At 39.3% G+C, this 26,469-nt stretch overlaps 2 protein-coding genes across 4 annotated transcripts; both read left to right on the top strand.

Annotated features, from left to right (window-relative positions):
- The first annotated feature begins 839 nt into the window (after positions 1 to 839).
- On the top strand, positions 840 to 26,127 carry LOC122077129 (A-kinase anchor protein 9). Of its 3 annotated transcripts, XM_042642939.1 has the most exons (12): positions 840 to 1,056; positions 1,138 to 1,197; positions 1,318 to 1,444; positions 1,594 to 2,424; positions 2,581 to 8,295; positions 9,389 to 10,271; positions 10,381 to 11,066; positions 14,336 to 14,471; positions 14,677 to 14,758; positions 14,844 to 14,970; positions 15,065 to 15,117; positions 25,798 to 26,127. In XM_042642939.1, exons 3-10 carry the CDS (start codon positions 1,394 to 1,396, stop codon positions 14,944 to 14,946), a joined length of 8,487 nt encoding a protein of 2,828 aa, XP_042498873.1. In that variant the 5' UTR covers positions 840 to 1,056; positions 1,138 to 1,197; positions 1,318 to 1,393; the 3' UTR covers positions 14,947 to 14,970; positions 15,065 to 15,117; positions 25,798 to 26,127. The 3 variants fall into 3 exon arrangements, with proteins under 3 accessions (XP_042498873.1, XP_042498872.1, XP_042498874.1); XM_042642938.1 differs by lacking the exon at positions 1,138 to 1,197; XM_042642940.1 differs by lacking the exons at positions 840 to 1,056; positions 1,138 to 1,197; positions 1,318 to 1,444 and having other exon boundaries at positions 2,284 to 2,424; positions 2,570 to 8,295.
- Positions 21,766 to 22,247, top strand: LOC122076359. Its single transcript, XM_042641663.1, has 2 exons — positions 21,766 to 21,776; positions 21,884 to 22,247. Exons 1-2 carry the CDS (start codon positions 21,766 to 21,768, stop codon positions 22,245 to 22,247), a joined length of 375 nt encoding a protein of 124 aa, XP_042497597.1.
- Positions 26,128 to 26,469: the final 342 nt, after the last annotated feature.

Raw genomic sequence — 26,469 nt, 5'->3', positions numbered from 1 at the left:
ATGTTGAAATCCAACATTTGTTGATGCTTTCACATACGCCCAATTGGTATTTTTAAAGGTTAGAGTAGATTAAAATGTAAAATAAAAATCAATTTGCTTTTCTAGAGTTAGTAGAACGGTGAAAATAATGCTAACTACATTCATACATGGGGGTCATGAAAATGACCACCCCACCCCTCCTTGTTGGATTCTTAGTTTTGTACTCCCATTGTATAGGCGCCACACGACCAAATAGCATTCTCTCTCCCTAAAAAGATATAGAAAGGTTCCTTCTAACCCATGTTTTAAGGTATCAATATCAAATTGCTGTCTCAATATCACTAGTCTCAATATCACCAGCCATCAATCTTATATTAGTTGAATGATACATATTACGAGAAAAAAAAAGGGCAAAACTTTCCAATCAAAGTCAATCTGTATCGATATCATATCGATTTCCAAGCATGATTCCAAAAAAAAGGAACAGAACGACTAGTATCACTTGGATCAGAATGATATTGACTATGATGATCCCCCGATCTTGACCTTTTCGATCCATTCTACTTATATGATCTAAGGGTAAAATTGTGAATTTTAAAACTTTATTTCGAAGGTGATCAATATCCGAACTAATACCGTGTACTAAAACCATATTTGTCACCCATGAATTTTGCTGGCAACAGAGGAATAGGAAATGACACACTAACCAGAATTTATTTAAAAAAAAAAGAAAAAAGAAAGGCAAGGTAATAGGAAATTGACACCTTAACCAAAATCTCGGGAGAAAAAAAAAAAAAAACCCTCCTCACCAATGTGTCTTAGGTTCCAACTCATAAGTCATAACCAACCAGGGCTACCGGAGCGAAGCCGATCGAACTAATAAAGCTTTGCGTTAACTTTAGATCTAAGATTCTGATTTCAATATAAAACTGAAATAAAAAACCAAGGGAAGAAAGCCCTCGCAAAATTTAAGGAACCGACACAAACCAACAGACGAAGAGACGAGAAGAACGAAGCAGACGAAGAAGACAATTAAACGAGGGTTTCTCTTTCTCTCTCTCTCTCTCTCGATTCAAGGTACGTTATCTTCTATCAAACTTTGGTTTTTCGACACAGATCTTTATTTATTTATTCATTTATTTATTTTTTCTATGAAAGTTTCGATTGGGATTCGATTTAGTGTTCAACAATCAAGACTGTCGATGTTTGGTTGAATAGGTGATTAAGAACAGTTTGATTTGATTTGATTTTTTTTTTTTAAATTTTAAATTCATCTATTTATTTAACTAATTTGATTTTGTTGGATTTTCAAACGCTTCTGGTTTGTTTTATATCTAGAGCGGTGATTTAATGGTGAGGGAGGCTTGTTTTGATATCTGGAGTGAACGTTGAGGTTGAAGTAGAAGCAGGTTGGATGGAAAAGAACAAGAACAGGACCGATTTGCTTGCTGCTGGTCGGAAAAAGGTTAACTCTTAATTACTTTGAAATGTGGATCTGAACTGAATCTGAGCATTTGCTATAATTGAAATTTGAGACCCAATTTTTAAAATTTGTATCTTACTTGATATTTCTAGATTGGAGTTTAAGTTTACTTTCTTAATTTTGTGTATCAGCTGCAACAATTTAGGCAGAAGAAGGAGACTAAGGGTGGTAGTCATGGAAAATCTTCTCACAAAAGTAGTAAGTCGGACCATGACGTTGATGGTGAACTGGAACCAACCGCGGACAAACAATCAACCTCGTCCACGGTTGCTGAAACTGGGGCTGCATTGCAGGCTGCTGCTGATGTGGAGCCTGTTGATTCTGTAATCTTGCAGTGTGCGGGGAATTCAGTGGCCCCTGAAGCAGATGTGTCCTTTGTTAATCCGTCTGTATCAACTTTTGCCGTGGATTCAGGTAGTGGGGAATCTGTACTGGCCAGTGATTCTTTGTTGGAATCTAAGGTTGATAGTGAGGTGGCACCAGCTGCTGACAAGTCATTAACCTCGCTGGTGGGGGCTAAAGTTACTGCTGATGCTGAGCCTGCTGATCCTGGTTTCTCACATCCCATTGGAGATTTGGTGGTCCTTGATGCTGATGCATCAATTATTAATTCATCCAGCACACCTGCTGCTTTAGAGTCTAGCAGCAGGGTAATTGATGATGCTAACACAGAAGGTGAAGTTGATGTTCCAGTCTCAGTTGTCATGGAGGGATCCAACATGGAAATATTTGGTCAGGCTGATAAGGCACAAATTGATCCTCTGGAAACATTGGGTAGGGAAGTGGTGGTGGGAGGGGCATCCTCACATGAAGGCGAGTTGGTTCCTGTTAATGTGGAGGCCAGTGAAAGTGTTACTGCTCCAGTCCAAACGGATGGGGGCAATTTGGGTGAGGAGGAAGTGTCATTTTATGCACCAAAAGATCATCACAGCTTGTCCTTGGTCCAAGCAAGGGAAGATCAGGTAAGGGACATAGGTCATACTTGTGTATATGTTATCATAAAAACTACATTATATATTTCCTTTGATTATTTGAGATAGAGAAGAGTTGGGCATATTAGGAAAGTGAATTTGATGTATAATTAGATTCTCATTTGTTGCTGGGTAGGGGCAATGCAGGAAGTGGACAGTATGGGTTCAATTCAATTTGATGGAAACACTGAAGAAAGTCATGGATCTTCATGTGGTGGTGAAAATTCAGAAGTTGGATCTGTGAAAGTAGAGCTTGAAAGAGATGGGCGGCTTGTTGAACCTAAGTGGGTGGAGAATGGTGATCCTGCAGAAGTAGCTGAAGCTGCAGCTGTGGAGGACACAAAGCAGGGAACTCATGAAGCAGAAAAACCCAATGAGGTGGATGGTGTTAATGTTTCTGCTGATGGTACCCACAAATTAGAAGGATCTTGTGTGAGAGATGGCCATGATTCTGCAGAGGCAAGTGAAGTAGAAGAAGAAGCTCCCCCCACAGAGCAGACTGATCCTCGAGTAATGTTAAAGGCACAGAAGGAGAATGCAGTCACAAGTTTGTATAATGAAGAAAATTGGGAAACTGTGCAACCATTCCCTGATTTAGACACTGAACCTAAAGAACAGGCTCAAGAAGTTGTGGAGCAGGCAAAGACAGGTGTTGAAGTGTATGTACAGAAATATTTTTCCGAGGGAGATGCTGTACTCACTGGTGAAAGACCTGAAAAGCTATTGGAAGCAAAAACAAATGGTTTACTTGAAGGACAGACTGTGTCTCTTGGCTCAGGTGACATCGTTCAACTTGAAGAAGTGCCAAGGAGGTTTGATGAAGATGAATTTAAGTTTGTTCTCAAGTCCAGAGAATCATCCCGTCAGGCAGACTCAAGTGATACAGGTGGTACATTTATACCAGGAAATGGCCCTGCTGATATTTTGGGGAGTCTTAAAGAGCAGCTCTACATCACAAATGTTGCAAAAGAAGTCCTCCAGTTGCAGCTTGTGGAACAGGGCAAGCAACATGTGGAGTTTGAACATTGCAGTAATCAGTTTGCTAATGAAATATCCAAGCTTAGTGCTTCACTCAAAGAAATGCAGGAAAGTAATATAAGCCTCAGCAAAGAGCTTGTGGAGTGTAGGACTGAGCTTCAGGCAGCAACAGCCACAGCAGCAAAGCTAGAAACTCAACTATGCTCAAAAAGAGAAGAGGTTGAAGATATTACCGTCAGTAATTTTGAACTGCAGACCAAACTGGGGAGGTCACAAGAGGAGTTGGAAAACTTGTTGACAGAATTGGCGTACTGCAAGGGTGTAGTGGACTCTCTCCAAATGGAAAATGCCAACTTAAATGGGAATCTTTCATTGGTGACTGAGGAAAGAAAGAAGATTGAACAGGAGAATGAGTATCTCACACATGAAAATGATAAACTCTTAACTCAGCTTATTGATCATCAAAAACAATTAGCTGTAGAACAGGTTAAACACATGCAACTTGAGGTTAACCTAGAAGACGCAATTGCTCGCCTTAACCAACTCACTGATGAATGTATATGTCTCTCAAGCAGCCGAGACATACATAAAGTGAATCTTATATCAGCAATAGAGGAGAGAAAGAAGCTTGAAGAGGAGAAAATGGATTTTGTGCATCAGAATGAAAAACTTTCAGCTGAGCTTGTTGACCATCAAGATCGATTAGCTACACGACAGTGTGAACTCTTGCAACTTGAGGTTGACCTAAAGGAAGCAATAGCCCGCCAAGAACAGCTCGCTGAGGAAAATATCTTTCTTTCAAGCAGCCTAGATGTTCACAAAGCAAAAATAAAAGAGATCGATAATAGGCATATGCAATTGCTCCCTGAATCTGAGGAAGGTGGGCATCAGCAAGAAGATTGTAATGTGCTGAACATGGTTTATGATAATGGAGTGGTTGATGAAGGTTCTCATCAAATTCCTGATAAACATGAAGGAGAGATTTTCATGGGAAGACCTGCAGTTCTCACTATTGTGGAATCTCTACCACTTGAACAGCTTGAAAAGGATTGCTTGGATGTTTGTGTTGGACTGAAGGAGCACCTGGAGGAGGCTGAGAGAATAATGGATAAAGTTGAAAGGGCATTTGAAGGGATGCACTCTCATTCAACAGCCTTAAGTAGGTCGGGTGGTAAAATCCCTGGATCTGGGGTGTCTAAACTTATCCAGGCCTTTGAATCCAAGGTTGGTCATGACGACAATGATTCAGAGCAGGTGCTTCCGACTGAAGGTGAAAAATTGATGGCAGAACCATTTAAGTTAGCAAAGGAGCAAATGGGAAATATGAGAGATGTGCTGAAGGAACTGTACCAAGATGCAGAGAAAGCCAATGGGCTGTTCATGAAAGACCAGGATAATACAAAACTCGCTAGTGTTGCTTTCAATGAGCTCAAAGTTCTGTATGAAACTTTGAAGCATGAGAAGAGTGGTATTGAAGTAGAGAATAGTGAGCTCAAGGTTCAGTGTGAAGTTTCAAAGCAACAATCCTTTGAAGTTGAATCAAAGAACAATGATCTAGTTAACAAGCTGAGTATGTATCAGTCTAGAGTTGGTGATCTGGAGAGTCAGTTGCATGGAATACAACATAGTTCGGATGAGATGGCTGCCACAATCTCTGATGAAATAGAAAATCTGCAGAAAGAAATGGGTAACATGGCATCTACCATTGAGCAAGAATGGAGTTCTATTGTTGTTACAATTTCCCAGGCAGTTGAGATGCTTGATACATCCATCAAAAAACTGTTGAGTCCACCCATTTCAATTGGCTGTTTTAGAGATATGGACTTTGGTTGTCATGTTGCTGCTTCGGTCACTGTTGCAACAAAAGCAATTGAGGATCTGCACAAGAAACTTGAATCAGCAAATACAGATCGTGAAACAATGCGTTCTTTATATGAGGAATTAGATAAAAAATTTTCAGACTTACATGTGAGGAATGGATTGGCTTTTGGTGTTCTGGATAAAATTCATCGGGAAATCAGAAAACTCCTAAACGACTGTAGAGGTGCTGATGAAAGTGATATGTATCTCAATGATGTCAAACTGCTTGAGCCTCTAGAATTGACTTCTTTTGAACCCCTCATAGAACAACTGGGCAAGTTACTGGGTGAAAGGTTGCAACTGGAGTCTGCCAGCAATGAACTTAAGTCAGAGTTGGTGAATAGAATGCATGACATCGAAGAACTGAACAGAAAATGTCTTGATTCAAAAGCCATTCTTAAGTTGGTGGGAGACATTGCTGGTGTAGTTAAGCTGGATGCTGTGGAGGTTGATTCAGACAAGGCACCATTTTTTCTCTTGGAGTCTGCTGTCTCGGTTCTTCTTCAGAAATACCAAGAAGCTAATGACCGCTTTAGCTTGTCAAGAGAAAATTTTGAATCCAAGGTGACAGAAATGAGTGAATTGCAGGCAAAGATACACCACATCACCTCTGTGAATCATCTACAGGAAGATGAAATCTGCCTTGTGAAGGGAAGTTTACATAAGGTGGAGGAGGAACTCGAAGCTCTTCGTTCTGAATTACAAGTGAAAGTATCTGAACTTGAGCAGTCAGAGCAGAGGGTATCTACTCTTCGGGAGAAGCTTAGTATAGCTGTTGCTAAAGGGAAAGGCTTGGTTGTGCAACGAGATAGTTTAAAGCAGTCCTTGGCAGAAATATCCACTGAACTTGAGCGATGCTCTCAGGAGCTACAAGAAAAAGATGCAAGGATTCATGAGGTTGAAACAAACCTTAAAACCTATTCAGAGGCAGGTGAACGCATTGAAGCTCTAGAATCTGAATTGTCATACATTCGTAACTCTGCTACTGGATTAAGAGAATCCTTCCTTCTTAAAGATTCTGTTCTTCAGAGGATAGAAGAGATCTTGGAAGACCTAGAGCTCCCTGAGCATTTTCATTCCAGAGATATAATTGAAAAGATTGATTGGTTGGCGAGATCGGTCAATGGGAACTTGTTACCTCTGACAGATTGGGACCAGAAAAGTTCTGTTGGAGGAGGGTCTTACTCTGATGCTGGTTTTGTTGTTATGGATGCGTGGAAAGAAGATTTGCAGCCATCCTCAAATACAGGAGATGATTTTAGAAGAAAATATGAAGAGCTTCAGAGTAAGTTTTATGGCTTGGCTGAACAAAATGAGATGCTGGAACAATCATTGATGGAAAGAAACAATGTTGTCCAGAGGTGGGAAGAAGTCTTGGATCGGATCAATATGCCTTTGCAGTTGCGGTCAGTGGATCCAGAAGATAGGATTGTGTGGTTAGGAAATGCACTGTCTGAAGCTCACCATGATAAAGATTCTCTCCGGCAGAAAATTGAGAACTTTGAAGACTATTGCGAGTCACTCAAAGCGGACCTGGAAGAGTTACGAGGGAAAATATCTAATCTTGAGGCTTCTCTTATCGTGGTAACTCAGGAGAAAGAATTCCTTTCTGCTAGTCTGGAGAATCTCAGCAGCGAACATGATAATGTCTCAAAAAAAGCAGTTGAATATGAGCTTGAGAAAGATTACTTGCAGAATGAACTAACAAGCTTGCAAGCAAAATTGGTTGAAAAGCTTGAGAATGAGGAGTATCATCAAAATATTGAAGTTGAGATTGGGAAACTACAAGTTTTGGTTAGTGATGCATTACAGGGTCATGATGCTGATGATGTGGTGCCTACTGGTAGTAGTGCTGCGAGCCTGGAAGCATTACTGAGGAAGCTTATAGATAATTACACAAACCTAACCTCAGAGAAAACTATGCTTAAAGAGACTGTGAAGGAGCATGATACTGAAGAAGCTAATATTGCAGCAGATGCCAAGGAGAGGGATGCAGTAGTTCTGAAGAAACAGCTTGAGGATGCTGTGGGTAATTTGGCTCTTGTGGAGGGGGAGAGGGATGAGATTAGAGCGAACCATAATTATTTGGTTACTGAAGTTGAGACACTGAATAGACAAAAGGATGACCTGCAAGAGAGACTTAATCAGGAGGAGCAGAAATTGGCTGCTACTAGGGAGAAGTTAAATGTGGCAGTTAGAAAAGGAAAAGGATTGGTGCAACAAAGAGACAGTCTGAAACAAAACATTGAAGAGATGAATAATGTAGTTGAACGCTTGAAGGGTGAGCTTGTCCACAAGGAAAATGCTATTGTCCATTATGAACAGAGGATCAAAGACTTGTCTACCTTTGTTGAGAAGACAGAAGTTCTAGAATCTGGGAGAATTCTCTTGGGGAATCGTTTGGCGGAGCTTGAGCACACATTGCAGGAGAGGGAACAGACCTTGAGCAGGTTGTTAAATACTTTACATGCCATTGACCTTGTTGATGAATATAATAATAATAATATTGATCCTATTGAGAAGTTGGGACGAATTGGAAGACTATGTGGTGATTTACGTGAGGCTATAGCTTCTGCGGAGCATGAAGCAAGAAAATCAAAAAGAGCAGCAGACCTCCTTGTCACAGAGTTGAATGAGGTCCAAGAGAGAGCTGATGGCCTCCAGGAGGAGCTGGCAAAGACAGAGACTCATCTTGTGCAATTGTCGAAGGAAAGAGATATGGCAGAAACTGCAAGAGATGAGGTTCTTTCACACCTTCAAAAGTTAATCAGTGAGAACTCAGAAGAAAGAAAGTACCAATGTGCGGAAATCATGAAATTTGAAGCTGCTGTTAATCAACTCAAAAAGGGGTACTTTGGTTTTGGTTGTCTTCTTGAAGATATTTTCTCCAACGAGCAAGCACTTTTGTACAATGTGGAGGCTAGCATGCAGTCATGGTTAAAACAAATTGATGGTAATGACTTGGTCGACCTAGATCTTCTCGAACCGTCTGATGGCATTTTCTTTCATAATTCACTAAATGAGGTAATTTCTGTGCTGACCTTTTCATTCCTGGTTTGGTTTGTATAGTTACTATGCTTATCTGTAATCTGTGTGAATTGTGATCGACAACTAAAATTTTATGGATAAAGATTCATTTAGGATTACAAATGGTGGGTCATTAAATCGGGGCACATAAGGCAGGTTGGTTCTGCATCAGAACTATATAGATCAGGGTCCAGAAATGAATTTGCTGTCTCAGGTTTGGATATGGTCTGTACATCTTGATACACATCCTACTGAGATCCAAATAGATCTCAAAATAGTCTCAAGCCCTGTTCTGAGCTAACTCATAGAACAGACCTGATATTGGGATCTGACACAGCTGAAACAGTAACAGATTGGAGTGGATGTTGGATCTAACCCACTCTATTTTATTCTATAGGAAAAATTCCTGAAGGCATAAGGCTAAAACCAACATAGCTTTCCTATAAGTGGGCAACTGCTAAAGCATAGGCCTCAAAGAGCAGAATACATGGCAGAGCATTCGTGTGCTTTGTGCATGTGTTGTGGGAAGTAACATATACTGTTAAAGTAGGAAATAGTTATATATATATATATTTTAAGTTGAGAGCTAGTTATATATTTATTGTTGGTAGTGATTAGAAAAAGATCCCTTTTCCTATATGTCTTGATTTCATTTCCCTTCCCTTATCCTCACTTCCAAACAGACGGTGCCTAAGTATACTTTGGCCATTTATGAAAGCTGCAATTTCAGTCTCTAAACTCTCATCCCCAAATTGGAAGAAAATTGCCAAACTACTCATAATGCTGCCTAAAGTTAGACTCTTAATTGGGATGGTAACATCTTGGAGCTTTCTATATGTTAATTGTTCATGTGCCTTAAAGCTCCCATCAATCATTTTGCTCTTTATTTGTTTTAATTTTTTAATGCTGTGAGGCCACAGCATTCTTTTTTTGGTTGGATCCTATTGAAGTAAAGGTCATAGTATGTTATACACACAGCCTTACATTTCTTTAGAGGCTAACTTTGCATGTTTGTAATGCTTAACTGGTTATCACAATATTTAACATGTCTATATAACCTTTTTTCCTTTAATATCAAAATTTCTGTCAGATAAAATTTCCTGCTAGTGTTTCTACGTCAGAAATGATGAAGCGGAAGCATTTTGATAGCAGTAATATAATTGAGGCTTTTGGTTGTGTTGACAATGGCTTGCAAGAATGTGTGACAGAAATTGGGATTCTGCAAGAAAAACTCTACAAACATTCTGATGCTTTCAAACAACAAGCCAAGAACCTTTACAAAGTAATGGAGACTGTTCACAGAGAAGTAGCTTCCTGGAAAGAATCTTTGGATTCCATGGCTAGAAATATCACTGTTCTAGATTCAATGAAAAAGGACAAAGACATTGAAGTTCTTGTGCTGCGTCGAAACATTTCTCTGCTTTATGAAGCATGCTCCCATGCAATTTCAGTAATTGAGAATAAAAGAGCTCAAATGGTTGGTAGTAGATTGGCTTCTGAAATGCACGAGATGGGGGTAAATTTGAAGCTGCTAAGGCATGCCAATGAACAAGAACCTGTTGATTCTTTCACTGAGGAACATCTTAGGAGTATGTCACAGAAGTTATTAGTAGCTGTGAAAGATTCAGCAAATTTACAAGAAGAACTAGTAGCAGGAAGCCAAAAGGAACTAGAATCCACCATTTTGAGTCTGCAGAAAGAAATTCAGGAGAAGGATATCCAAGGGAAGCGGATTTGTGAAGAGCTTGTTAGTCAAATCAAAGAATCTGAAGCAGTTGCAGCAAGTTACCTGGTGGATCTTGATACAATTAAAACTCAGGTGCATACTCTGGAGAGTAAGTTAGAAGCAGTGGAGAAGGAGCGGAAGTTATTGGAGTTGCAATTAAAGGAGCTACAAGAAGGTGAAGCCTCATCGAAAGCATTACAAGATAAGATAAGGTCACTGACTGGTTTGGTAACTGCCAAAGATCAAGGTGAGTACTTTGGAGCTCATTCCTTTAAGTTCTTCTTAACCATGTGCATCTTTAATTTTGATTGATTTTTTTTTTGTATGTCTTTGATCTTTAATTTTGTGCATTGCAGAAATTGAGGCACTTATGCAGGCACTTGATGAGGAGGAGTCACAGATGGAAGGCCTGACAAAGAAGATTGATAAATTGGAGCAAAGCTTGCAACAAAAGAATCTTGAACTAGAGACCCTTGAAGCTTCTCGTGGGAAGGCTTTGACAAAGCTTTCAATCACTGTGAGCAAGTTTGAAGAACTTCATCAAATGTCCGAAAGTCTTCTCTCAGAGGTTGAAAATCTTCAATCACAGTTGCAAGATCGGGATGCAGAGGTCTCTTTCTTACGTCAAGAGGTCACGAGATGCACTAATGAGGTTCTTGGTGCATCACAGGAGAGTAACAAGAGGCATTCAAATGAATTCCATGAGTTGGTAACATGGTTGCGCATGATGAATTCACGTCTTGGGGTGTGTGATGAGCTTCCTGATGATAAGAAGGGGAGTCAAATACAAGCGTATAAGGAGATCCTAGAATTGCAAATAAAATCACTCGTGTCTGAGTTAGAGAATCTACGAGTAGGAACCCAAAGCAGAGATGCTTTGTTGGAGGCAGAAAGAAGTAGAGTAGAAGAGCTATTGCACAGAGAAGAAGCTCTTGAGAATTCATTACGTAAAAGGGAAACTGAATTGTCTATGCTGCATGGTGCGGGAGTTTCTGGCCAAGCACCTCGGATATCAAGTGAAATTTTGGAGGTTGAACCAGTGGTATGATTTTTCCTCCATTCTTTTCCTTGATATAACAAAGTTGTTTTGGGTCTTCTGTCGGAAGACTTGTTTATTTGTTGTTTTAGCTCCTCCATCATCTAACATTTCCTGCTTATTTATTCAGTAGTATGTATCGAACTTGAAGTTTGATAGACAGTTTAGCTCATTTTTACTTGATTGTATCTTCGATTCATTCCAATGTAGTTGCTGTGACAGTAGTTTGAGATCAAATGGATTTTTGGTGGGAACATAGGTATTCGCATTGTGGAGTTAAAGACCATAGAAAATGCTTTTTGACCAATAGCTACATAAACACATATACATTTTGCCCCTTTTGATTGAGAATAGTATCTGTGGCTACTGCCGTTTTACCCGTCTATCTGTCCGTATTCGCATTGTGGAGTTAAAGACCATAGTATGCATTGATAAGCTGTTCCACATGGTTCAAAGTAAATTTCATTTTTGCTTTTAGTTGGCATCTACTCTCTTAATTTGGATTACAAAAACTCCATGATCCTTCATGTACTTATTAACTAGGAATATAACACATTGTTACTGGAACTTCTAGTTATTTGGACATTCGTTATTGTTACAGGATTTTCTTTTCTTGAGGTTATTTTATTTTATTTTATTTGTCTTGTTAAATATGCTTGCAAAGTTCAAGTACGTAGTTTCCATGGATGGTTTAGGGATCGGATCATCGCTTCCTGCTGATTCTAATCAGAATCGGCTGATAGTGATCCCGATGCATGGTTCAGGCAATTCTGGCGGATTCCGGCGGGAATTGGATTGGAGTCGGTGGAGACTGATTCAGTTCCTGATTCCGCTACCTTGAACCTTGTTTGCATTTGATTATGAGATTTCTCTTTGTTTCCTAAGCATTTTGCTTGTGGATTTTTTTTTCTTCTAGTGTATCTAAATGCTTCTGTAAGTATCTATTTTTTTTTCTTTAAAACGTCAGTTTTCTGACCTTTTCCATCAAAAGGCTAATCCATGTGCCAATAGTCTAACCTGTACTTTCACTTTAAGTATTTTGTAGCATAGTTGTCAAGGCGACAAGGGGACTAAGGTGTTGATGGGCTGACTGAGCACTTAAGTGACAAGGCGCCCTAGTATAATACACATATATATAATTATATATATATATATATATATATATTTGAGCATTTTATGTATCCAATTACGTAAAGTCATAAACACATAATACTCTTCAATTAACAAAACAATACCAAAGTTTCAGCTTGTTTGATTTATGAATAATCTAACTTCCATCAAAGGTAGTAAGCTACACACAAATTAACAGCCCATTACAGCAATAGCAACTTCAATCAATATATGCTAACAATTAACTAATAGTTTAAGTTGAATTCAAGAATGAAAAGTATTAAGCAGTAAGAATGTAGAGGATTTCATACACTTTCACATATCAAGCAATAAGAACAAAGAACTAAAAGTATTAAAAGAAAAATCAGACTTCAACCTGATCTTCGTACAAAAATGCAACTAAAGCTAACGAAGTAACCAACTACACCATTGTATGCATACACACATTTGAGGTGGAAATGAAAATAAGCATTGGAGAATCAATAACAATTAATAAAGTTGTAAAACTGAGCTTCTATAGTAAGTAAGGGGAATTGAATGCTCCCTGGTCACACAGCCCCTGCGCCTAGACACAGAGAGCGGTGAAATGACACCGCATCCCTGTGAAACCCAAGAAACACACTCCTGTTATGCCCATGTGAGCCCACTCATTGGCCCCCGTGCTGATGCAGGGGCCATGCGAACTGGGAGTGTTCTTTTCCCCAATAATTAATAAATGTAGAACATAGAAGAAGATGAAAGAGGAGGAGGAGGAGGAGGTGAGGAACTGAACTACCGAGAACCAGTGAAGAAGAAGGAAGGAAACTGCAAGAAGTATTTAAAAAAAAAAAGGGTGAAAAAACAGAATTGAAGAGGAAAAGAAGTAGAAGAAAGGGGAAAAGTAACACAGCATCCGAAGTGTTGCCATAAGAGAGGTGCTGCCGGAATGAAGGGTGTTTCCAAACAGAGGACCTGTTCAGCTGTTGAGGTAGGGTTTCCAGAGAAGCTCTGGAGTCTGAGAAGAGAACGAATCAATGTCAATGTATCGAGTTGTATTTTTATGTCGTTCACTTATTGTTTTTTAATAACAAACTGATTCTATACTTCTCTCCTGCATCGTAACCAATACACAAGCCACTTAAAGTGATAGAAATACCATCTCACTTAAAAAAAAAGGGCGTACCCAGTGCACGATGCTCCTGCCACTGTGGAGTTTGGGGAGGTTCATATTGTACGCAGCCTTACCCCTGATTTGCAGAGAGGCTGTTTACGGATTCGAACCCGTGACTACTTGGTCACAATAGCAACCTTATTAATGTGAGAAATACCATCTCAATTTATACAACCAAAATTATAATAGACAAAAAGGTGGGTGCCTAGTGACCTAGGTGACGCACAAGGACCCAAGGCGCCTGCCTTATTAACATAAGGCGGAGCACTGCTCTTTGACAACTATGTTTGGTAGAAGTAAATGCAGCAAGTGAGTTTGGTGAAGCTAAAGCACATGATGCAAGAGAATAATACTCTACACCATATTTTTTATGTTCTTGTATACATGTGGGAGCTAGTTTTTAGTGTGAAACTGTTGTACACAATCAGTACTTTGGGTATTGTGGATTTATTTAGTAATTTGGAAAGTTTTTATAATTTTCTTAAGTGCTCTGGTCATGTGGGGTGGTTGTAGGGTTAGATATGTTTTGAGTAAGCTAGGATAGGTTCTAGTGATCGTAGGAAAGATGTTTAATTTCTATAGTAAATTTAATAGTTTTATTCAAATGCCAGGTTGTCTTTCTGTCTTAATATTTTTGGGGGAAAAATAAAAAAAAGAAAGATCATGTATTAGCCAAGTACCAAGACAAAGTGTCTTTATGGTTTCTCACATAGGAATGCCATGCATATCATCCATCTATTTCATATTTATTGTGTTTGATCTTGACGTCGTAAGTTTTTATTTTTGTGGATTCTAAGAGCTTCTACTCTATGTTTGCCCCGTTACTTGTATGCACAGTTTGTTGTCTTATGAGATTGAATTCAATTTTTTACTGTACCTATTTGAAAAAGTTCAGTTCTTTACTTAGTCAAGAATATTTCTTTCTTATTTCCTATTTTCTTGCTCGCAAACTTAATTGCTGGTATAAAAAGCATAGGCGTCTCACTGTAGGAATATTTGATGCCATCTAATGCAGATGAACAAAAGGACAGTTGCTGGGGCCTCTATTGCACCTCATGTGCGCAGTCTGCGAAAAGCCAATAATGATCAAGTTGCTATTAGTATAGATATGGATCAGGGTAGTAGTACATTAGATGTAGACGATGATAAAGGTAAGCTTCGCCTGCTTCTTTCGTTTTCTTTTATAGCGTACTCATTCTTGCATATTTGAATGTCAACGAGTTGAGAAATTTTTACTTTACATGAGAGGATAGTGGAAAATATTGGTCTTCAAGAACTTTGTTTTTAGTTTGTTTGTTTGTTTGTTTGTTTTTAATGTTCATATTTATATTTATTTTGTTCTTCTTCCGCTTGAAGTTCATGGTTTCAAGTCACTTAATACGTCAAGAATTGTACCAAGATTTACTAGGCCTGTCACCGACATGATTGATGGCCTATGGTAAGCATAATCCTGGTTTTGATGTTCATTGGTTTATATTTATTGTTTGTTTTTGTGCTCAAGATTCTCAATTTTAATCTACCAGGGTCTCATGTGATCGGGCACTAATGAGGCAACCTGCTCTACGGCTTGGAATTATAATTTATTGGTCTGTGTTGCATATGCTACTTGCAGCTTTTATAGTTTGAAGAAAATATTCTCTCATCATTAAAGTATGTCTCTTTCCTAGTCTGTTCATGGTAAATTTGCTGCAGCTCTTACCTTTATTTTAATTAATAAACTTCTGTGCAAATTGCTCACCTGCAGGGAAGTTGGGAACCAGCATCAAAATTTTTCCAACTAGGATGTTAAGGTAGCTGGTAAGTTGGAAAGATAAGTTTTTCCCGATAATTTAATAATATAATTTGGTATCCTTTATGTCTCTTAAACAGAGAATGGTGATGGTGATGTGAAAAAATCCTCACCATTTTTCTTGGGATCATTGAGATCACTTAACATGGAATTTGCCAAATGATTCCACATCCGTCCTCTCTCTCTTTCCTCATATGCCCCATGTGTACTAATAATTTCCATTCTAGAAAGCTAATTAAAAATGGTGCAACAGTAAGGTTGCTCCATTGCGACCTAGTGGTTGCGGGTTCAAGTCAGAAAGCAGCCTCTCCTCGAAGCGGGGGGTAAGGCTGCGTACATTATTACCCTTCCCAGACCTTGCAGTGCGGGAGCCTCGTGCACTGGGTACGCCCTTTACAGCTAATTAAAATGATACTAGCACGCCAAGAATTAGATTCTACCATGTATGTCTTTTGGTGCCTTGTTATTGCCTTTTCTTTTTCTTTCTTTATATTACTTTCCATTTCTCCCTAGCAACGTCTATGCGTCGTTCTTATTATATGTTTATATAATTGAAGTGGCTAGTTAGTTATTGCATTAACCAACCAATTGAAGCTCTTTAGTACCATCAATAACGTTGTATCCTTGATTATGGCTTTACTAACGACTATTGTTGTTTAATTAATTTATCCATACTTTTGAGAATATGAAATAGGATATAAGAGGAAAGGTTTGTGTGTTATGTCCCAATTAGGGGTGTCAAAACCTAGCCTGAACTGATAAAACCGACTAAAGCCGACTGAAAAATCCCAAACGAAACTTTTGGACTGAGGCATGTTGGACTGGCTAAACACTGGTCCGAACCGAACCGACCAATAACCAAACCGATAAAAAAAAAAGTGATTATGAGTTTATAAATAGGTGAATTGATTATCCATTTTTTACAATAACAATGAGAATATTTTTTGTTGTAAGGGGAATTGTGAGAAATTAATGAATATAAGGTTATGAATAGGGAAATTGATTTGTAAATTGTACCAATACTTCAATTGATCTCATTGTTCACTATACAAAATTAGTTGGATAGTTAAATGAATGATTGGATAATAGGTCGGGTTTATTTTGTCTGGGGAGGTGGGAGGGAATGGAGGAGGTTGAAGGGGGGGTTGGGAGACCCCAGGAGGAGACAATGTGAATATTCCTAGGGGTACTGGCAACTGGGGTTGGTGGCATTAGAGTGAGCTTGGAGGAGACCTCAAAATATATGGCATTCCAAATCTTATCGAAAGACTTAGAGTTGGAAGTCCATCTACAAAGGTCTTGCTCCATCCAGATGTGACTAATGACAGCTTCGAAGGCAAGCTTTCCAATGAGGTTGTGGATGGTTTTACTCGCAAAGGTCATGTCAATCCATATCCATTCGCGAGAGAGAGGGAGGGGAGATCTTCTAGGCCAGCAGAGGGCAAGGGACTTTTTTCCAACAGTAGAGAAGGGGCATTCAAAGAAGAGGTGGTAGGTATTTTCTGAGCCATACCAACAAAGGCAGCAAGAGGGGGACACAAGGATGTTGCGGTGGATAAGGGAAGCTTGGGTTGGGAGACAGTTGGAGAGGGCTCTTCAGACAATGAAGCTATGGCGGGGGATGTGAAATTTGAACCAGGTGATTATGCGCCAAGGATAGAGCGTACCAGGGGTACGGACAAGGTGCCAAGCAGAGAGAGATGAGAAGGTTCCTGTGGGTGAGGGAGTCCAGATAACTCTGTCTTCCCTGGGAAGGTGGGGGAGGGGGGGGAGGGAGGACCAGAACGGGAGAAGAGGGTTGGGGGAGGGGGTAGAACCCAAGTACCAGTGACAATGATGGTGGAGACTGGGGAGCTTTTTGGAAAGCCAGAGGTTATAGGCTGATCTAGGCCCCGCTTTGGGAAAGAGAATGCTAAGGGTGCCAGTTGTCAAGCCAAAGAGAAGTAAAAAGGCCATTGCCGATTTTGCAAAGGATAGACTGGATGGCAAGAGGCCTGGCCTGGAGAATTTCCCTCCATACCCAAGAGGCATTGTTGGTGAGGGAAGCCGTCCACAAGGAATCCTTGCGGAGGAGGGAGGAGTAGACCCAAAAGTTATGTTCTTAGTAATTAGTTATCCATTGGCTTCAATATTAGTTATCTTTCCCTTACAATGATAAACATTGACTTAGTCACAATTTTAAAGTTTTTTTGTCAAATCTTTCGTCACTATAGGTTATGAATGTAAGATTTCATTATGGTTCAAGCCCGATAATAAACTGATCTAAATCAGTATTAACTTGATATTGAAAAACCGAAAAAACCGACCAGATTGAAACCGACTGAAAATCGAAGTTCCTTAACGGATTGGTTTTGGTCTCCCTCATTCCTAGATCGAAACCGACCATTTGACAACCCTAGTCCCAATCATGGTCTATCTCTAATACTTGCAATATAAAGCAATTGACTTCTAGTAGGAAATCTACTAAGAGTACAGGTCTAATTACAAGCAAAGTAAACTACAACTACTCATTGCCTAACAATTACACCTAAATAGGGATGCTCCCCTTCGCGGTAACAATGACAAACACCCCTCACGTTTCTGCGTTTAACACCCCCACAAGCTGGAGTGTATATATATATATAATATATGTAAAAAAGGCTCCAGCTTGGAACAAAAAGAATATATATTAACAGCAGGACCAGTGTTGAATATATATAGTAGTCTTAGATGCCATTGAGCACAGACAGTACTTCATTCTGGTAGCAATACCAACTGAAGCACATCAATCATCAGCAGCAATAGTAGAGAAAAACTTTTGTGTCGAATAAATAGATGACGAAGAACAAAATAAGTGGCAGAGAATAGCATCATCTAAAATATCATAGCAGTTCTCAAGAAAGGAAAGTAGTAATCTTCACAAAGAAGGCTGATAAAATTGCAGCATAAGTCGTCGTCAACCATGGTAAAAAGTGCAACATAGGTTTTTGCATATCACTGACAAAAGTGCGGTATAGGTTACTGCAGAGTGCAGACCAATGCTAAAACCGTAGAGTAAGTTGCTGCGAACCACTAATAAAAATGCAGTATAGGTTTTTGCGAACCACATAACGCAACATAAGGTTGTTGGGAACCACAGGTTATTAGATAAGGCTGTTGCAAACAAGTACCGTTTTTATAAGATAAAATTGTTGCTGAGGATGCAAGCAGAGACACAAACTGATAATAATACTCTTCAAATAAGCAGGATACTATGTGGATGACATGAGTAGATAATAATAATAATCTTCAAAATCTCGGATGAAAATCATCCAATCTCCTCCTCACATGTAGCATTGCATGTGGACAAATAATGTAGGGGAAAACACTAAAGGATAATCCATCATCATATGGCAACAATAACCAGCATTGCGAAGGATGAACAACATATAAATCCCATAATCAAGAGCAACTACAATAGCATCAGTAGCAGCAACGGATCAGATCAAAGTAGATAACGAACTCCGTCAGCAAGACAAGTTTCATAATAAAACTAGAAATCCCATTGTAGGGAACCAAATCACAGAGCAGGCAGAATAGCAATAAATTAATAATCCAAAACTTGAGAGCTTGATATCTCCCAAATTTTGGTAAAATGCTCCTTGTAAACAATAACAAAATTCCCCTAAATATTGAGTTAATCCAACGACTAGTTTGCAATATATAGCACACCCACCAAATTAGTAGGTTACCAAGAATCCCAAGAAGAACCTTCTGATATTTTTAATTAGAGAGGTTAAGGATGATGTTCTTTGGTGTATGGTTTTTGCTAATGATATTGTTTTAGTGGATGAGACAAAAGCAGGGATTAATGCCAAATTGGAGTTATTGGAGTTATAGAGATCAACCCTTGGAATCAGAAGGTTTTAAGATAAGTAGAATGAAGACAAAGTATATGGTGTGTAACTTTATTTACACTAGGACGGATAATGAGGTGGTGAAAATTGATGATAGGGAGATAACATGAAGCAATTATTTTAGGTATTTAGGCTCAATCGTAAATAAAGAAAGTGATATAGAAGATGATGTTTCATAGAGAACTAAAATAGGATGGATGAATTGGAGAGGTGCGTCTGGAGTGTTGTGTGAATGTCGTATTCTGTTAAAACTTAAAGGAATATTTTATAGGATAGTCATACGACCGACTATGATGTATGGTGCAGACTGTTGAGTAGTTAAAAAAGCATCACATAGATTAACTCAGTGTAGCAGAGATGAGGATGTTGAGATGAATGAGTGGAAACTAGGAAGGATAAAGTAAGAAATGATCAAATTATGGCTGATTTTGGGAGCAACTCCTATACATGATAAGCTACAAGAAAGTTGTTTGAGGTCGCATGACCATGTTCAATGAAGTCCTTTGGATGCTCTAGTAGGGAGGAGTAATTTGATTCTGATTGAAGGAACTAAATGAGCCAGAGGTAGACCTAAAATGACCTTAGGAGAAGTGAGAAAAGTTATGCATAGCTTAGGCCTTGTGTCAAGTATGACCTTGAGTAGAGGAGCTGGGCCTATACAATTGGGATAAGGCTGAGTTATTGTTATTTGTAGTGATCAGTCGAAGGAATATGATTGCAAAAATTGATGGTTTGATCTTCATATGAAACACTGGTACAATAGTAATAGTAATAGGGCCCGACTTGGGTTTGTTATGGGTCGACTCTGATACCAAATATCCAAGTTACAAGGAAAGAGTGACAAACTTGTAATAAACCTAAATTTCCAAGGGGCAATGTGTAGTTAAATATGCCCCTGCATAATAATTCTAAATGACCCTCTTGTCCATTCCCATATTTAACTACATATTAAAGGGTGTACCCGCTGCATGAGCTCCCGGATAGTTGTCGGCCCTTGGACCTCGCACATGCAGGAGCCTCATGCACCGGGTATGCCCTTTTAATATGTAGTTAAATGGAGGAATGGACAAGAGAGTAATTTAGAACTATTATGCAGGGGCACATTAGGATGGGGAAACAGAGTGGGTAAAGGGATATGATAACACAAAGTTGGGTTATTTATGTAACTAAAATTGGGTGTAGATTAAACAAGGAGGCCCCTTTCTTTTCCTTGCGATAGGAGAAGAAAATAATGGAAATTTTCTCACTTGTGCATCATTTGACCAGAGAATTTAAAAAATGAATCTTCTTTCCCATTCCTCTCGAGGACATTCAACATCAAGGCAAGCAAGCAACCAACCAAGAAATCAGTAGCTACTTCCTGCAACCACAGTTCGGCGATGTCTGCAGAACCAGCAACAATGTATGGTTTGATCTTACAGCAGGGATGGAGTTAGTTATTGAGCTCCTAAGATCTGAATCTCTCTAATGTGAAGACTCTCTATCCAGAACAGCAAGTAGAACAAAGAAGGGCATGAAGGAGATCGACAACTCTCTCTCAGCCTTACCAGTTCGACAGTAACATAAGAACAGAATATTATAAAGAGGAAGAAGAAACAGGGACATGAGAGATTGACAACTGTCTCTTTCTCAATATTCCATAGTAGGGTAGAGAATGGTCAGAAAAAGGACAGTCAGGAATGATCGGCAGTAGTAGCAGGAAAAATGTACAGCAAGGTACCATCAAAACAGCAGCAACCCTAGTTTTTATTTTTCCAACTAGGGTTTCATAGCCCCCCCTCCCTTTTTTCTTCATAGATCTGATACCACGTGATAAATACAAGACCTGAAACCCAGTACCTGCAAGTGTAAAAGAGAGAGAAAAAAGAGGGAAATCCTAGTGCCAGAATATGATTCAGTATATCCTACTCGTGGTCTATCCCCAATACTTATAACATAAAGCAATTGACTTTTAGTAGGAAACCTACCAAGAGTATAATAAGGAAAGTAAATTACTGAAGGAAAGTAACAACAACTATAACTACTCAGCCTACCGATTACAACCAAACAGGGTCAGTCTCCCTCACGGTAACAGGTTATTTTTTTTTGGTGAATGAAAACATATTAAAGAAAAGAAAATAAAAATTCGAAACAAAGCCACAAGGCTAACCAAAAGGCAAGGCCCAAACAAAGGAAGAACCAAGGGGAGGGGGCAAAACAACCATCAAGGAGTATACATAAAAAGCCAAGGGGGACATTGCACAACAAAAAAGGAGGGAACACAAAATAAATGGGGAAGGGGAGAAACATGGGAAAATCAGGATGGGGAGATCCCAAGTCAAGGCAAGGTGCTGTTTCTTGTAGAATCTGGGCAGCTGGCACACCTTTGAAGGATTTTATTCCTGACTTCAAAGTGATGGCATTCCATATTTGATCAATAGATCACGATGAAGAAGTCCTTCTATTTTTATTTATTTCCCACCAAATACTGAATTGCTGCAAAAAAAGTCAAGTTACCCACAAAATCACGAGGACTTACCATTAAGTTCTTTCAAGATCCACCTCCATTCTTTGTAGGAAGAAAGGATAACTTTAGGGAAGGGCCAACATTTTCGGAAGATACCACTTCAGACCGACTTAGAAAAGGGCTAGGAGAAAAAGAGATGCTCTACACTTTCCATGGAGTTCCAACATAGACAGCAAGTTGGAATGAAAATATTTCTTCGAAGGAGAAACTCCTGGGTGGGGAGGGATTTGGTCTTTAACAGTTTTAAGTTGCTGAAGTTTCAATTTATTGGACTAATGGTAGACTGGTAATCATATTATATCCAGCCAATCCATCCTTTGCATGGATCCCCGTATTTTTTTTTTATCACATTTTACCCCCTTTCTGTGTCCTGTCTGTTTTTCATGTTGTCAGGGCATCCCATGCAAACGACACACGGTATCGAGCTACTTTCCAACAGGTTCAAGAGCGTGTTAAGAATGTTAATAATAAAAGGAGGATTCGATGTGCTTTCTGGAACATTGGTTCTCTGACGGGCAAGAGTTTGGAACTGATAGATGTCATGAAGAGGAGAAGGATTAACATTGCATGTATCCAAGGGACTAGATGGAAAGGGATGAAAGCTAAGATGTTGGACGACTTTAAACTTTGGTACGTGGGAGACCAAAGTGGAAGAGGTGGAGTTGGCATAGTGGTGGATAGAGACTTGAAGAACGACGTGGAAGATGTTAAAAGAGTTGGGGACAGGATCATATCCTTAAAAGCTAGTGTTGGATAAAGAAGTGGTCAACATTATTAGCGCTTATGCTCCACAAGCAGGATTGGATGAGAGTTGCAAGCTACAATTTTGGGAACATATGGATGAATTGATGCATAGTTTTAGACCGGATGAAAAGATTATTATGGGAGGCGACTTGAAACGACACATTGGGAAGGATAGGAGAGGTTATGTAGAGGTGCACAGAGGTTATGGAGTGGGGGAGAGGAATGAGGAGGGAACCTCAGTTCTGGACTTCGCAACCGCCTATGATCTATCGCTAACACCTTTTTCGGTAAAAGGGAAGAACACTTAATTACTTACAATAGTGGACAACATTCCAGTTAAATAGACTTCTTCCTCACTAGAAGGCTTGACAGATGGACGTGTAAGGATTGTAAGGTCATACCTGGGGAGAGTTTAACCTCTCAACATAGATTGTTGATCTTGGACATGTGCTTCCGTTTATCGAAGAAGAAAACAAGGAACCAAGTGTGTCCTAAGTTTAGGTGGTGGAGATTGAAAGGAGACGCAGTGGGGTTCTTTAAAGATAATGTGGTGAAGCATAGAAAGTGAGATTGTGAAGGGGATGCCAACACGATGTGGAATGAAATGACAGATTGCATTAAGAAAATTGCTAAGGAGGTTTTAGGGGTGGCTAGGGGTACTAAGGCAGCCCCTAGAGAGACTTGGTGGTGGGATGTTGAGGTTCAGGTTGCCATCAAGAATAAGAAAGATAATTTTAAAATTTGGCAAAGGATTGACGAAGTTGAAGATAAAGAGAGATATAAGGCTGCCAGGAATGAAGCAAGAAAGATTGTAGGGAAAGCAAGGGCGAGAAAATATGATGATTTCTACAACAATTTAAATACCAATGAAGGGGAAATGGCTATCTATAAGGTAGCCAAAATTCGAGAAAGGAAGAGCAGGGATCTTGACTAGGTTCGATGTATTAAGAATGAGGATGGCAGAGTGCTTGTGAAGGATGAAGACATAAAGAGGAGATGGGATGAGTATTTCTGTAACCTGCTTAATGGAGACAACACTAATAGGAATGGTTCGAGTAGCTTGCTCCACAATAGGAATCATAGGTATGTATGCAAGATAGGAATGACCGAGGTTAAGGAGGCCCTAAGGAAGATGAAAGTAGGGAAGACACCAGGTCCGGATGAGGTCCCTATTAAAGTGTGGAAGAGTTTGAAAGCATATGGAGTTGTTTGGTTATTTTAACAAAATTATGAACTCGAAAAAGATGCCTTATGAGTGGAGGAGAAGCATTATTGTCACAATTTACAAAAATAAAGACGATATCCAGAGCTGCAACAACTACAGAGGCATAAAACTTATGAGTCATACGATGAAACTATGGGAGAAGGTGATTGAAGTTCGCTTAAGAAGAGAAACTAATATCTCTGGGAACCAATTCGGTTTCATGCCTGGGAGATCCACCACGGAAGCGATCTACCTTCTTAGAAGGCTTATGGAAAAAGCCAGAACTTACAAGAGGTATCTCCATATGGTCTTCATCGACCTTGAAAAGGCCTATGACAGGGTTCTCAGAGATTTAATATGACAAGTTTTAGAGAAGAAAAAAGCGTCAAATAAATGTGGATATAATTAAAGATATGTATGGAGATGTGACTAGTGTGAGATATGTGGGAGGCCAAGGTGTTGAGTTCCCAATTAATATCGGGTTACATCAAGGATCCACTTTGAGCCCTTACCTATTTACACTTGTCATGGATGATTTAACCAGGAATATTCAAGGAGAGGTCCCGTGGTGTATGCTTTTGCAGATGATATTGTTCTGGTCGGTGAAACAGTGCCAAAGATTAATGATAAGTTGGAATTATGGAGATATACTTTGGAATCGAGAGGTCTCAAGATAAGTAGAACGAAGACGGAATATAGGAGATGTAACTTTAATCAATTGAGGATTGATAGCGAGGAAGTGAAAATCGAGGGGAGAGAGATCCCGCAAAGTGACTGTTTTAGATATCTGGGCCCTACGTTAAACAAAGGTGAGATTTATGATGATGTTTCCCACAAAGTGGATGAAATGGAGAGGGGCATCTGGAGTAATATGTGATCTACGTATTCCTCTAAAGCTCAAGGGAAAATTCTATAGGACTGCCATAAGACCAGCTATGATGTATGGTGCAGAATGTTGGGTATTCAAGAAGCGTAACACAGATATGTGGCTGAGATGAGGATGTTGAGATAGATGTGCGGCAAAACCCTGAGAGATGGAATAAGAAATGCCCAGGTTAGAATGGATTTGGGAGTTGCCGTAATTCAGGATAAGCTCAGAGAATGTCGATTACGATGGTTTGGTCATGTCTAAAGGAGGCCCTTGGATGCCCCAGTATGGAGGAGTGACCGGATGCAGATGTATGGAGCTAAAAGGGCTAGGGGCTGGTAAAAAACGACCATTGATGAGTTAGTTAGAAGAGACATGCAAAAGTTAAGTCTTTACTTGAGTATGGCATCTAACAGGGCTGCCTGGAGGGCTAGGATCCGAGTTTCCTATTGTTCATGAGTGGGATGCCCTGAAGTTTTTTTTTTTTTTTTTCCTCTGCGGATCCATGTAGCCGACCCCATTTAGTTGGGATAAGGCTAAAAGCTTTGTTATTGTTGTTGTTGTTGTTTTTGGTAGACTAATAATATATTGGTCTTGGAATATATTGTAGAGCTAATTCTCTGTCAAGGGCATGGGAGTTGAGAAATATTGGAATTTAAGTTGCTTCTCTGAGAAATCCTTTTAAAGAATAAATTAGGTTCCAGGATTAAGTGATATGGGGTTTATAGAAACTCCACCTTTTTGGTTAGTGGTTATGGTGCTGTGTGAATGATACAATGATGAATGATATACTCACTGGTATTGCGGCGACGCAGCCAATGGAAGAAACTGCTTAATCTGGTTCCAGTCCTGCGTTCTCAGGTTCCAAGAAGGAATGGACTGGAGTCTGTCCTACCCTTATCCACTTTGCAGAAATTGACCATCCTCAGATTAGAACCATGTCCTTGTGCTGGTGGACCAAGATTTTACTGCTAGAAATATAACAGTAGAATAGGAAGAAAGAATAAATAGAATTGAAGTCTTATGCTTACGGCAAGTTGCAGTAGGCCTTTTTCTCCAAGTGCTCCGACCTACTTGAGTTCATGTTGTAAGTGGATTATTTTGAACTCTAGGTGGTTAGTAAATAGTCTCTTCTTCTCTATGTGAATCAAAGATGGATTTTCCTCTTTCACTTGATCGTTGACACTTCTTCATGTCATGATTGTTGTGTGTGATAAATATATTATGGGAAAATGAACTTTGCCTGGGAGCATAGTGTACCGCCGTACGCTGGCACCCCCTTGAGTCTTTCTCTCCTCACCTCTATGAAAAGATATATCTGCCCCTCTGTTGTGGGAGGAGAGAGAGAGAGACTCAGGGAGCGCAAGTGTACACTATACTTGCAGACAGAACTGAATCCCATATATTATATCAACTTTCAGCTATTGTTCCATCCTATTTGTCTTGTTACTATATTGTGGATTTTGATCCATAGCTTTCTTGATTTTGCAGGTTTCCCCCCAGGTCACTGGACAAAATAGAATTGGGATTCAAAGCTAAATCTACTATGACACAACATTCAACTGTATAACATTGATTCTTTTTAGATTAGATTACATGGTTGGGATTATTTTTTCAGCTCAACCTGGCAGCTATGATTTTCCAATTTTCTTGGGTGAAAAAAAGTGGGTGGGGTGGAGAGGATGGGGGTTCATTATTAATTTCAGCTTGCCTTGGTTGTATGCAATAAAATCATGTCCATACTAAGGAAGTTAGTTTTGCTCCTACAATCAAAGGTTGTATATTAATGGTATCAATAAAATGTAATTTTTGCTTTTATTATATCGGTTGTCTTCAATATTTGATTTCAAGGTATTTTAAAGATGTTTGTATCTGCACTTTTCTCTTGCAAGGTTCTCACGATATGCACTGGAAAGCTGAATACAGTCAGTTTGAATCGAGATGAAGTCAAAAAAAAAAAAAAAAAAAGAACTGTTTTTAAAACTAATTCTCATTCACTCAGCAATTAATCGGGCGGATTTTGACATAATGGTAAGGTTGTTCCATTGTGACTTGATAGTGACATAATGGTAAGGTTGTTCCATTGTGACTTGATAGTCATAGGTACGAGTTGGAAAATAGCGTCTCTGCGTGGATAAGATCTGTACATTATGACCCTTGTTA

This window comes from Macadamia integrifolia, chromosome 4, assembly GCF_013358625.1.
Source record: "Macadamia integrifolia cultivar HAES 741 chromosome 4, SCU_Mint_v3, whole genome shotgun sequence".
Lineage (NCBI taxonomy): Eukaryota > Viridiplantae > Streptophyta > Magnoliopsida > Proteales > Proteaceae > Macadamia > Macadamia integrifolia.
This window is presented reverse-complemented; position numbering and strand designations above follow the sequence as displayed.